This window comes from Podarcis erhardii (assembly GCF_964252035.2).
Source record: "Podarcis erhardii genome assembly, chromosome: 6".
Classification (NCBI taxonomy): domain Eukaryota; kingdom Metazoa; phylum Chordata; class Lepidosauria; order Squamata; family Lacertidae; genus Podarcis; species Podarcis erhardii.
The window spans coordinates 79,242,186-79,255,702 of record NC_138510.1 but is presented as its reverse complement, the minus strand read 5'-3'; the positions used below and the strand labels follow the sequence as shown (position 1 = coordinate 79,255,702).

Below are 13,517 nucleotides of genomic sequence, written 5' to 3'. Positions count from 1 at the left end.
GCTATCATAGAGGGAAATAAAGACACATAGGTGTGGATGAAGTATTGGATCAACCCAATTTTTAAAAATACGAACTCATAGGAATTGAAGCAACTAACTTGTCCCATGTTGAGCTTTCTTTTAGGAAGACTCCAAAGACACCTTTGATTTTCCAGGAAATATATACAACCTGAGCCCATGATGGAGAGGCTCACAGCTGACGCCCTAATAGGGTCATGGTTTTCCCATAGCCGCAGCCTAAGATTCAAACACAAATCAAACATGCTTCAAAATGTGCCTCTGACCCTCTTTCCAGCTTGCTGACTTTAACAGACTGGACTTGGAGAAACCTCCAAGGATTCACTCTGATAGCTCAGTTGGTTAGAGCATGGTGCTGATAACATCAAGGTTGCAGGTTTGATTCCCATATGGGACAGCTCCATATTGGTTGGACTAGATGATTCTCAGTGTCCCTTCCAACTCTACATTTCTGTGACTGAGGCCTCATCCACACTTATCTTTTGCCCCCTACTTTCTAGGTACAGGTCCACACATTTCCAGTCCACATCTAAACAGTTTCCCTCCCCTTCCACTTTCTCCAGGAAACCTGCTTTTTAACACTGAATGAGAACAAATGGCAATTTGGGTTTTCCATGGATCGCTGAGAGTGTGAAAGAGTAGGTTTTGTGGGGGAGAGGTAGGGGGGCAAAGGTAGAAGAAAAGCCCTTTGGTCTTACTTCCTACTTCTTCTGATCACAAGTTACATCCATTTCCCGCAGTCTCTGCAACACCTGCTTCTCATTTGAACCCATCTTCTGGGGTTAAAGTATCAAGTGCCTGGTGTCAGTGATTTCTATAGCGGGCAGAGAAAGTTTTGGTTTCATCACGTATTGCTTTCCCAGCATTTGAGAAACCTGGCAGGTGCTTGGTGTAAAAAATGTCTTTCTGCAGTTATTGTCTGCAGCAGACTTTGGGCAGAGGGATAGATTGTATTAAACGGCTGCTGGAAATCTTCAGTCCCCTAGCGATTTTGCAGGAAGATTAGATGAATTCTGCAGCAGGTTATTCCAAATTCTATAGTAATGATATCCAGGCTGTCTAGACTGCTGTTATTTTCAGTCTATGGTTTTAATGTCAACCAACTAATTAGAAGCACTTGGCACCTACCCAGCCTTTTTTATTTGAATCAGTGGAGATTCTGCTGTTAGGAGAATAGTTTCAATAAGCACCTTGGACTCCTGATACTTAGCCAGAGCATGAACATAGAACCTACCAGTGTTGTTCTCCAACTGCTTCCAGATGCGTGGCTCATTGGTCTTCGGCTATAAGCTAAATGTGGAACTGCAACTCGCATTCCTCATGGTAAGGGATATTGATGATACTGGATGTTCATTCTGCAATGTTCTGCCCACATGAGTGGTTCTGGCATAGCTGCTGCAGGAATGTTACATTTTCCTGACCTGAGTGGTCATTTTGAAGGGGTAGAGGCACTGAAGCCATTCTTTGAAAAAAAGAAAGGGGGGGGGAGAGAAATCAGTTCCTTTATTTAATTAAGCATGATTGCTCACTGCTACCCATGGAATGGAAAAAACAAAATGTTTCAATGTTTGTTTTAGATTTGAAGTTGTGCTTTAAATGCATGAGGTGTGCTTGTTGTTTAGTTGTTTAGTCGTGTCCGACTCTTTGTGACCCCATGGACCAAAGCACGCCAGGCACTCCTGTCTTCCACTGCCTCCCGCAGTTTGGTCAGACTCATGCTGGTAGCTTTGAGAACACTGTCCAACCATCTCGTCCTCTGTTATCCCCTTCTCCTTGTGCCCTCCTTCTTTCCCAACACCAGGGTCTTTTCCAGGGAGTCTTCTCTTCTCACGAGGTGGCCAAAGTATTGGAGCCTCAGCTTCAGGATCTGTCCTTCCAGTGAGCACTCAGGGCTGATTTCCTTAAGAACGGATAGATTTGATCTTCTTGCAGTCCATGGGACTCTCAAGAGTCTCCTCCAGCACCACACAGCCCTAATTCTTAGCAGAAATATGCATCCTTGTCATTTTTACCCATTCATTCCAGTCCTCTGGAGCAAAGTATCCCCCTTAGTGTGGTACATGTACCCCCTTTCCTCCCGCCCTGGGCAGCTCTGCCATCTGCTTGCCCCTCAGAGCCAACGTGCCACTAGGGGCTGGGCCTTGACAGCGACAGCCTCTCCTCCTCCTTCCTCACGCTCCAGCAGCCACTATGAGCTGTCCGAGGGAGGAGGCTGGCAGCAGCGGCCATGGAGAGGTCATGGGATGCTTCCTTGCTGCAGCCTCTGCTTGGGAGAAACACAGGCTCCGACCTGAACTCAGCGGCAGCGGAAATAGGGACATTCTGCGATCAAATGAGAAGCTGGGTTGGCTTTCATAATTCCAGGAGTGTCCCTGAAAAATTGGGACCCTTGGCGGGTATGAGACAAATATAATGTCTTCCCTTAATCTTGCCTTCCTCAAGCTAACAATGTCCATTCCTCAGGACTTGCTTTCCAGACCGCTTCCTGGTCACCCTTATCTGCACGTTCTCCAGTTTGTTAATGTACAAATCAGACATACACCCTCAAAGGGATACATTTGTATGCACCATCTCCTGGCTCTTAGAAGGTGTTTGGTTTTTTTTCCTGAGGAGGTTTTGTGCTCTGCATTATTGCTGGGGGAGAGCATTATTGCTGAACTGGGGGGGGGGGAGAGTGACAAAATCTCTGGTCTGCCATTTGCACCAATAATAAACACAATTGCTGGAAAAAGTTTGGAGCCACTCCAGAAGTAGAGGTGACGAGGAATGTTGTAAAGAATACATAGAGACAGCACAGGAGCAATCAGCTAACAACCAACATTATTTCCACCTTTACCAGGTCCTGAAGCCTCAGGATGTGACCCTTGCAGTTCTGCTTGAATGTGGATACTTATTAACACAGTTTCCCATTTCTTCGGTCCCAGTGCTGGCAGAAGGGAGGGTCTGGAAGTTGCGGCCAGGGAAACAGCAGCAGCTTTAAGTAATTTTCTACATGTGGTGCCAAACCGTAACAAGACCCTGTGTGCTTCTTGCAAACACATGGTCCAAGCGAGAGCCAGCCCTTGCCAGAAATCCACAGCTTTAAGTGCAGCGCACAGCAAAACTCAAGCGTCGAGGCGGCCCAGCCTCAACAGGCTTTCACAAATACAACTGCCTAACTAAACAGAAAGTGATCGCCAGGCTATTCCCCCTGGGAATACACCCAACAGCTGCCTCGGTGCAGATGCTGACGGATATGAGCATCTCAAGCACGAGAACAAGGCCTCAGCAGGCAGGCAGAGCTATGGAGTCCTTCAGGGTCCTTGCTTTTTTCACCCAAGACAAAGAGCATGGAGTGAAGCTGGCCAGGATCCAAAAGTATCAGAGGGGAGAGAGAGGGAGAGGTCTACCTACAAGAAGCTGTTCTGTTCCTAGGCAAATAAGAACTTTTTTCTTCTTTTTTTAACTTCTTCCCCTCACTCCTGCCCTCTGAGTTTTCACTGAAGAGGGAAGCAAAATTAGAAGCAGCAGAACGAGTTAAAGGGATCATTTTAGGAAGTCCTTTTTTTTGCTTCCCTCTTCTGGGCTCACTGATACCTTGCAGATTTTGGAACATCCATTGAGCAGCAATGATTCCCCAAAGTTGGAGTCTTACCCTTCAGTTTTGGGGAAGTGCACAATTTCCTCCCAGATCCGCATTCGGTACTGGAGTTTATTTTCCAAACTTAGTGCAGTTCTATTGAAATCCGCTGAAGAAAAACGTTCTGAAGTTTCTTACCTTTCCATTTCCCCCCTGGAACTTCTAGGTGTGCCAGGTTCTAAGTGTGCCAGGTTTCCCATCATCATTACTTTTTCCTTAAGCTTCTCTGGAAAATGGCAAGACTTCAGATACATCTATCCTCCATATAAAAAACAGAGATATATGCACCCCATATTTCTTGTGTGCATCCATTTTCCATTGTGGGACTTGAGCGAGCTGGGCAGCCTTAGTCGTATTTTAGCAGCACAGAGGAGAAAAAGGGGTCAAAGGTGGTGGCAGAAAGAAGGAGAAACAGGGGTGGCAGAAAGAGAGAAAAGGGTCAGAGGCGAATTTTGGGCAGTGTGACTGTTAAGTTGTGGGTGAACATATCAGACGACACAGCGATTCTTCAAACAGCTCTTGTTTAATCACAGAACAGAACTGAATTGAAGGGTTCAGCCAGCCTGCTTATATAGAGCTCCACTACAATGCAACTGTAACAACTTTCTGTAACTATCCAATCACTGAACGCCACTTTCAATCCCTTATTTGCATATGTGGACCTGAGTGAAAACTATCTACAGCATCCCCCCTGCTGGCCCAGGGTGAGAACTTCAGTACATAACAGTGACTGGTTTTGCCACACAGAGGGCACTGAAGAGCTTCACAACTGAATTGAGCAGAATGGAAGGTGGGGGGGGCACCACATTTTGGGCTTGAATGGTGTGCCACTGAAATTTTAAAGATCAATGTCTGCCCATTTTGTCTCTGGCCCCACCCACAGCCATCTTAAGGGTTCCAACTCATTGCCCAAAGGGGATGCGACACTTGAGAGAAAAGACCTTCCAAATGTCCCTGTTTTCCAGGCAAAATTTCAACACCTGGTGCTGCCTCAATACAGCTGCATGCTTCAGTCACTGGGCTCCTTTGAAAATGGTTTCTTCATCCAAACCATAAAGTGACCTCTCCAGAAAATGGAACGACTCTTCTTTTATTATCTCTGCGCCTGTGATATGCTGAGTGACGTGGCTGCTGTTAGGCAGTTGAATGCACATATGTACTCTGTTTCTCTCCCTCCCCCCCTTCCCCATCTGCGTGGACCCAGGTGCTGGCAACCCACCCTACGTCACTGTTACAGAGCTAGGTAAACTTTAAAATGAAACTGCTGGGGATAATAATATCCATGAAATAAAAGGATCATTATGGGTTTTGGAACTGAATTAAATGGTTCGCTTGAAAACAGAGATGTCTTGCATCTTTATTCATATTTACCATGGCTGTCACTTAGTTAAGGAAATGCCAGCCTGTTCATAACATCTGTAAATATTTCTACAGGAGAGAAAAAAATAGTTCTGCAGAAGATGGGGGAGCAATTGTTTGATGTGTGGAGGCTCAAATGTGCAAACTGGGCATAGTCAAGCCCCCCCCCCCCAATCCTTGTTAGGAAAAACCCTTTGTCCTTCATATTCTCCCAATGAGAAGTTCGCACTGGCCATTCCTGTGCTGAGCAAGCCCTTGGCTGCCTGCTACCCCTTCCCCTAGGTAAGAATTTGTCTGTGCTTTGAGGAAGCAAGGAAGGATAGCTAATCTGGCATTTTAAACTGCAGATCAATCACTTGAAACGTCCCTCAAGGCTTTTTAGAAAACTCAACCTGCACGTAACCAGGCATGCCAATTTATTATTGGGGCCTTGATTGGGTGTGAGCAATATCTCTAGTCACAGCAGACATCATCTTAAGAGAAGGCATCTCTCCTTCTCTCACACACAGCATTTTCCAGCTACAGCCTTTATAACCTACTTGCATTTTAAAGAAAGATATGTTTATTTTTAAGAAACGCAGCATCTGCTTAGTTAAATAGTATTAGTAAACCTGAATAGTTCTCAATCAATCCATCTGATAAATTTACTAATTGCTAGTAGTTGCTTGGAGGGATGTGGGTGTCGCTGTGGGTTAAACCACAGAGCCTAGGACTTGCTGATCAGAAGGTCGGCGGTTTGAATCCCTGCGACGGGGTGAGCTCCTGTTGCTCGGTCCCTGCTCCTGCCAACCTAGCAGTTCGAAAGCACATCAAAGTGCAAGTAGATAAATAGGTACCGCTCCAGCGGGAAGGTAAACGGTGTTTCTGCGCGCTGCTCTAGTTCACCAGAAGCGGCTTAGTCATGCTGGCCACATGATCCGGAAGCTGTACATCGGCTCCCTCGGCCAATAAAGGCAGATGAGCGCCGCAACCCCAGAGTCGGTCACAACTGGACCTAATGCTCAGGGGTCCCTTTACCTTTACCTTTAGTAGTTGCTTGTATCTCTGATAGGAATCATAGAATCAGGGACCACGAGGGTCATCTAGTCCAACCCCCTGCAATGCAGGTATCTTTCACCCCATGTGGGGCTCGAACCCACAACCCTGGGATTAAGAATCTCGTGCTCTACTGACTGAGCTATCCAGGCTCAACACTTTAGTGGTTCCACCCAGGAGATCCTGTTTGATTTAGATTCCATGTATTTTGAAAGGCGGCCTTTTATCATGTTAGAACAGGCATAGCCAACGTAGTGCCTTCTAGATGTTTTGAATTTCAATTCCCACCATCTCTAACCATGGGCGATACTGCCTGGGTCTGATGGTCTGCAACATCTGAAGGTCTGCAAGTTCTGGAGGCCACCGCTTTGATTATCCCTGTTCTGTGTATGAAAAATAAGTGAAACACCCAAATTCCAGGAGAAATATTCCAGAACAATGAATACACAGAGACAGCGGTAATATATAGAGAGAGAGACTTATACTTCCAGTTTAGCATATATTTCAAGGCTAAGCAAGTAGTTGTTTTAAAGGAAATAAAAAAAAGAAAATAGTTTGCATGGTTATAATTGAAGCAGTTCAATGAAGTGGGGAAGGACATAGCTGTTAATTATTATTTGCTGGTATTTAATTTTACTGTTTACTATTATAGTTAGTCTAATGGATTATATTGCTTCATTTGATAAAAGTCATTTATTTTAAAGTTACTGTGACTTTTTTGTATCGGATCAGATTGTTATTACATGTTTCATCTTTGCTGTTGTTGTTTCTTCAGCTTGTAAACAGCCTTCATTATAGCAATAGAGAATGGCGGTATACAAACTAAAAGTGAAAGGAGCAATGAAACGAAATGTCTGTACAGGCAGGGCTCCTTCGTGCAAGAGCAGATTCTGGCCTGCAGATTCCCCCTCGTGTAGGGAAACCCTTGGTGTGGACACCAGTATGAGCACAGAACTGCCTCACATGTTGACTGAGCGTACAAATAGTGGATGGTGCTGGCAAGCAGGTCTAGTCCATATGGCCTCGTCGCATGCACCCAAAGGCTTTATAATAATAATATAATAATAATTTATTATTTGTACCCCGCCCATCTGGCTGCGTTTCCCCAGCCACTCTGGGCAGCTTCCAACAAAGATTAAAAATACATTAAATTGTCACACATTAAAAACTTTCCTGAACAGAACTGCCTTCAGATGTCTTCTAAATGTCAGGTAGTTGTTTATTTCCTTGACATCTGATGGGAGGGCGTTCCACAGGGCAGGTGCCACTACTGAGAAGGCCCTCTGCCTGGTTCCCTGTAGCTTTGCTTCTTGCAGTGAGGGAACCGCCAGAAGGCCCTCGGAGCTGGACCTCAGTGTCCGGGCAGAAAGATGGGGGTGGAGACGCTCCTTCAGGTATACTGGGCCAAGGCCGTTTAGGGCTTTAAAGCTCAATACCAACACTTTGAATTGTCCTCGGAAACATACTGGGAACCTATGTAGGTCTTTCAAGACCGGTGTTATGTGGTCTCGGTGGCCGCCCCCAGTCACCGGTCTAGCTGCCGCCTTCTGGATTAGTTGCAGTTTCCGGGTCACCTTCATGCAAATTAAGAGACTGTGTTTGTTCAGCATTATAGACATATTTTTGCTGAAAAGTCTAAATCAGCTGTCCACATGGGGCAGAGGAATATAGACCAGGAGCCTCAGACCCTCCAGGTGTCCCTATTTTCCAGAGACGTCCCTGATTTCCAAATGCCATCCCAGTTTCTGATTTGATCCCAGAACATCCCACTTTTCCTTAGGACATCCCTATTTTCATCGGAGAATGGTTGGAGGGTATGGTAGGGTTAGTATTTCCATCAGATAAATGTTGGGGATATGGAGTTACCTAAGCCATCTGAAGGCAGCCCTGCATAGGAAGTTTTTTTTAATGTTTAATTGTGTTTTATATGTGCTGGAAGGCACCCAGAGTGGCAACCTGGTCAGATGGGTGGGGTCTAAAAGTTCTTATTGTTTTTACAGTGGTATCTCAGGTTAAGAACTTAATTTGTTCTTGAGGTCCGTTCTTAACCTGAAACTGTTCTTAACCTGAGGTACAACTTTATCTAATGGAGCCTCCCGCTGTCACCGCGCAGCCGCTGCGCAATTTCTGTTCTCATCCTGAAGCAAAGTTCTTAACCCGAGGTACTATTTCTGGGTTAGCGGAGTCTGTAACCTGAAGCGTCTGTAACCTGAAGCATATGTAACCTGAGGTAGCACTGTATTATGGAATAGGATGCCCCTGTTTTCATTGGTGAAATGTTGGAGAGTATGGAGTCTCACAATGCAAAATTTCAATACCCTCCAAGTGTCCCGTTTTCCAGGGACAATCCCAGAATTATGAAAGCTTTCCCAGCTTCTGATTTGATCCCAGAATGTCCCTGTTTCCCCCGCCAGTGCTGTTTCTGCCAAGCGAAGGGAGGAGGGTAAGCTGGCGCTTGCCCTGAGCGGCTGTTAGGGAGCATCTTCTGGCCTCTCCATTGTCTCTACATTGCCACCGCTCCCTTGGAAAGCTTGTAGCGGCTGCTGGAGAGTGGGCGAGGAGGAGGAGAGGTTGTGGTAGCTGAAGCCCAACCTTGCTCCCTTTCATCCTGCCCAGAGAGGCTGCGGGCAAGGCCTCTCAGAGCAGGATGAAAGGGAGCAGAGTGCAAGCAGTCTTGATCCCCCCCCCCTTTTTTAAATGCTTTGTGCATCCATGTCTAAACTTTGCCCTTTCTAAAAATTATTTATCGGTGTGTGTTTTCCTTTTTTGTAAATCCACAAAGAATAAGATAAAATTGGGATTAAAGCATTCTCTCAGGACTGGTGGAGGATGTGTGTGCTCGGGGCCGGATATAGGTTTGATGAGGCCCTAAGCTACTGAAGGTAATGGGGCCCTTTAGATGTCCAGCTGTCCTTTGTCAACAACAAATTGTCACTGTTTTTGCATGTTGAATATATGCTATATAGTAATTTAAGGACCTAATAGGTATCTAAATCCATTTGCATATGTTGCCATGCAACCAGTCCATGCAGAATGTAGGCACCCTATATATAGAAATGAGCAAGCCAGTGATATTTTAGGGAGCAGGCCAGCAGGCGGGGCCCATTACTTACATCACAGCAGCCTACACAACACAAAGCACTGTTGCTGTATGTAGGTTTTATTTCATTTGTTTTTTTATCTTATATTTTGGAAATGTACATCCAGTTGTTTTTTTCCTTTAATTTTTTTGGGGGGCCCAAGAGAGTGTGGGGCCCTAAGCTATAGCTTGTTTAGCTTATACATAAATCCAGCACTGTGTGTGCTGCATCACCTTGGTGAAGTGGTAGCGGCGTTTGCCCTTCTTCTGACAGGAAATTCTCTGTGGGACAAATAATGGGGGGTCAGGGAGGGCCAGTTGGTGAGGGGGAGTGAGACACGCCCCTATTTTCATCTGAAGGGTGGGTATGAAGTTCTGCCGGTGGTGTTATTTTTGTGACTGCCTCTTCGCTGTGGGCACCACCGCTTGGCGTCATGAAGGGAACTCATTCAGACTCCTCCATGAGCTGGAAGAATGTGAGTGGGTCACAGTGCACAGCTGCAACCCCACCAGCTACACATTTCGTCAGGAAAGGGGCCCCACATTGGCCCAGGTGTAGCAAGAGTCTCTCAGCACAGGAGGGGCTTTGAGCGAACCTCCCTGTTGTTGCTGAGGGATGAGAATGCGTGTGTGAACCTGCACATAGGGTTGCACATACTTTACATGCTGGCTTCAATGCTAGCAGAGCGATGTGTCCTGAATCGTGCCCCCTAGGAATTTCAGATTAGTTCCCGGTGAATAAAAATTCAAGCAGCCCGCAAAAGAAAGGGCAGGAATCGCAGCTTACAACCCCCTTCCCCTCCTCCTCCTCCTCCTTTCAAAATAAAGAGGGAGAAAATGTTCAAGCAGAGGCTTGTAGCTTTTCCAGTTCAGTTCATGTATATTTCTGAAGCTGTATGTGAATGTGAAGGAAGGGGTGGGGGGAAGAATGATCGTGTTAAAAGTCATCACTTTGGAACAGCCGAAGCAGTATTCATAAGCAAACATAATTAAAGTCAAGGAATCTTAAGCGTGACTGTAAAGTACTGTCTCTTGCTTCTGGATGATTATTAGATTATAAAACATCCGAATGGGGGAAAGGGTAATAGGAATAACTGTGAGTCAATTGCACCAGTGTAAGTAAAATAAGATTAAAGCATTAGTCTTCTATGCGCTCGATTAACAAGAGGATTAAATACAGAACAAATCATAATAATAGCTCAGGGGTTGATTTCTTCATTGCTTTTCTGGTGTTGTAGCGAAGCTAAGTCTGTTTTTAATATGCAAGTAAAAATTTCATTAATATTCCCACAACATGCAGTGGAAGTGTCAGTCATTATCGCAACTTTTTAAAAGGGTGTTGAAAGCAGGTTGAAGGAGGGTTTACTCCTTCTGGTGTCTGCATGCATCCTATCTCCGCTCCCTTTCAGCCACATTTCGATTCAGAATGTTAAAAATTATTCTCTTTCTCTAGCCTAACTTGTGATAGGTGGTTGGTTGCTGTTGTGACCACAGTCCAACACTGAACCTAATGCACTGAAGCCAGTTGTTGACAGTGATGCAGTCCCTGCCTTGCTTTATGATTTAATTTTGATTTATCATAGAATCACAGAGTTGTAGAATTGGAAGGGTCTTCAGACCTCAGAGGGCAGGTGTGCATGTCTAAATTCCTCCACATAATGGCTACATGACCACACAGAGAAAGGTTAATGTGAAGAGGGCTTTGCATGTGGCATATTGGCAGCCATTACTAGGATCACAGGTTCTGGCACACTACTAGGGTGGCTGACTCACTACCAATTAATGCACACCAATGCACAAGACATGGAATTGATGGTAAGGTGGGTGGGGAGAGTGGGATTGTACATGGTGTACAAGTCTACACTGGGCATCATGGGTGTGCCCAGGCACATCCTAATGTTTCAAAAAAAATATCTAGTATCACGGGAACTAATGGGGGGAGAGAGGGGGGCAGAAGAAAATTGCTGGAATGGATATGAAATCTGCAACTTTTGCCTGGCTCTGGCTCTGGAAGTGGCACTGGGGTGATTCACTCCAGCTATGGTAGCAAGGGAGGAGGGGAGTCCCTTTTCCACAGGCAAAAGCTGCAGAACCATTCCAGCCTTTTTCTTCTGCCTGCATTTGTCTCTTTCTTATGGCTTTGTTGCCATTATATATATATATATATATATATATATATATATATATATATGGCTCAGGGGCTACGTTTGGGGTGCACAAACGAGGAGGAGGAGTCATCCTGCCCACAGCACTCCAGATCTACTCTGCCACTAATCAGTTTGGCACAGGTCTTTTTCTCTGCAGCAGAATTCTCCTGTTTTGACTTACTGACTTCTCGTATTATGGCTGTTTTGTTAGCTTTCTGCCTTTTTACCTTTTGCTTGTCCTTACAGTGGTACCTCTGGATGTGAACGGGATCCGTTCCAGAGCCCCGTTCGCATCCTGAGTAGAACGTAACACGTGATTGCACGTTTCGCCACTTCTGCGCATGCGCGTGACATCATTTTGAGCGCATGCGCATGCGCGAGCGGCGAAACCCGGAAGTAATGCGTTCTGTTACTTCCGGGTCACCGCGGAGCATAACCTGAAAACGCTCAACCTGAAACATATTTAACCTGAGGTATGACTCGATTTGTCTGTCTTGTCATCCTGCCCCCTTCCTTCTTTGAAATGAACAAAAAACAGACAACCAAACTTGTGAGCACACCCTAAATAAATTTGTGGCTGCTGTGTATATAGTCAAAAACCCTGGAAATGAGGGGTTGAAAGCATTCGTTTCTTTTCAACAGGATTAGGAAGTTTTTGTATGATTTCAGTTCAAAATATTTCAGTTCAAAATACTGGACCAGAAAAGGGGAAGGAACAGGGGAAAGCAGTCTTGTATGTGCTCTGCCAGGGCACACATGGGTCAGGAACACAACCCCTGCACAAAACGGCTGTTGCTTGTACTCATTTTCCTTGCCTGGAAAACTGGAATATTTAGCTATTTATTTTCAATTCTTTTCATTTTCTAATTTCATTTTGTGTGTGTATTATATTATTATTCGTTATTTGCTGTTTCTCCAAAATAAGAATATGTTTCAACCCAAGTGAACCCAACAGATTTTAACAGGAAGAAGAGAAGCTTAATTATTCTGAAAAATTGGGGTTAACTTTTTCTTTCTTTCAGGTGAATATGCTTAACTGGTTCTCCTTGAAGTTAGTGGGATTTAGGCATCGCTCATTTAACCACTTATCTGAGAGGGAGCCCCACTGAACTTAGTAGGTCTTATTTCTGAGTAGGCATATATAGGATTGTGCTGTTTGATGTGCCTGACTTTGGTGGAGTCGTGCCGTCAGCTATTAAATATGCTGCTGCAGTTTATTTAAAATCCAGTTTGAATACTTAAAAAATGTAATTGCTTAAACTTCAAACTCTCTACATGCCCAAAGAGTCAGCCATCAAAAATGCCTCGCCTCTCATCCCAGTTGTCTGATAATATATGAGTGGCATTGTTACCATTTATCAAATCACAAGAAGACAGCAGCAGCCTACGTACAACCACTTTGTACATAAAGGCTTAAACATTTGGCTCTTGCCACAAAATGATTTCACCTCCCAATAAAACACCTATTTGTACACAGCGAAACCCATTAACAAGTCATGTTGAAGCCATAATAGACAAATATAAATTACTCCGATAAATTAATGGGCTCTGCAGAATAATTAAACCTCTGTTCGATGCATCTTACTTAACCAGGCTTGTTTTGCAGAGAAGAAGGATTCCTTTTCATTACTCCCTGTGACCTGCAAGAGTTGCTAATTTATAATCTTCTTATGTTTCCCGGCAGGGTGATATCCAGCAGCTGTTGATTGTCGGCGATCCCAGAGCAGCCTATGACTATTGTGAACATTATAGCCCAGACTGTGGTTCCCCTGTGCCCAATGCTCCTCAAGCTCAGGAACCTCAGGTTGATGAGGTGAGTAATGAGTCATGTTCTACTAGATTTATTGCGCATTTAACTGGTATGCTGGGTTCATGCTATCGGAGAGTTTGTTTACAGTGAAAGATAATGCCTTCCTTACTAATACATGTGCGTAGCCATCTGTCTCAAATGCTCAGACACATGTTTTAACATTTCTTTCTATAGATTGTTTCTAAAAGAACAGTGATACATCACTAGTTCCATTGAAGAGTACGGTTCTGTTCACCTATATCACTAAAGACATTTAATCTTGAGTAATACCTTTCTTTTTCATTAGCTAAAGTAGGTGTACATTCACTATCCTCATGCCCTAGACAGAGGTGCTGGGTTGCCACCAAGATTGTGTGTATGTGTATCATGCATTGCACATGTGTGACATCATGCATGTGACATGCTTTGCCCGATGTCCCCCACACCGTGAAGGCCAGACTGGTGAGTCCT

At 44.8% G+C, this 13,517-nt stretch overlaps 1 protein-coding gene across 4 annotated transcripts in view; it reads left to right on the top strand.

Moving 5' to 3' along the window:
* COL11A1 (collagen type XI alpha 1 chain) overlaps positions 1-13,517 on the top strand; it is a 262,353-nt gene that overhangs the window by 64,354 nt on the left and 184,482 nt on the right. For all 4 annotated transcript variants that reach the window (XM_081865627.1, XM_081865625.1, XM_081865626.1 and 1 more), the window contains exon 5: positions 12,942-13,070. In XM_081865627.1, the coding sequence (XP_081721753.1) occupies positions 12,942-13,070 (129 nt within the window). The remainder of the gene's footprint in view (positions 1-12,941; positions 13,071-13,517) is intronic.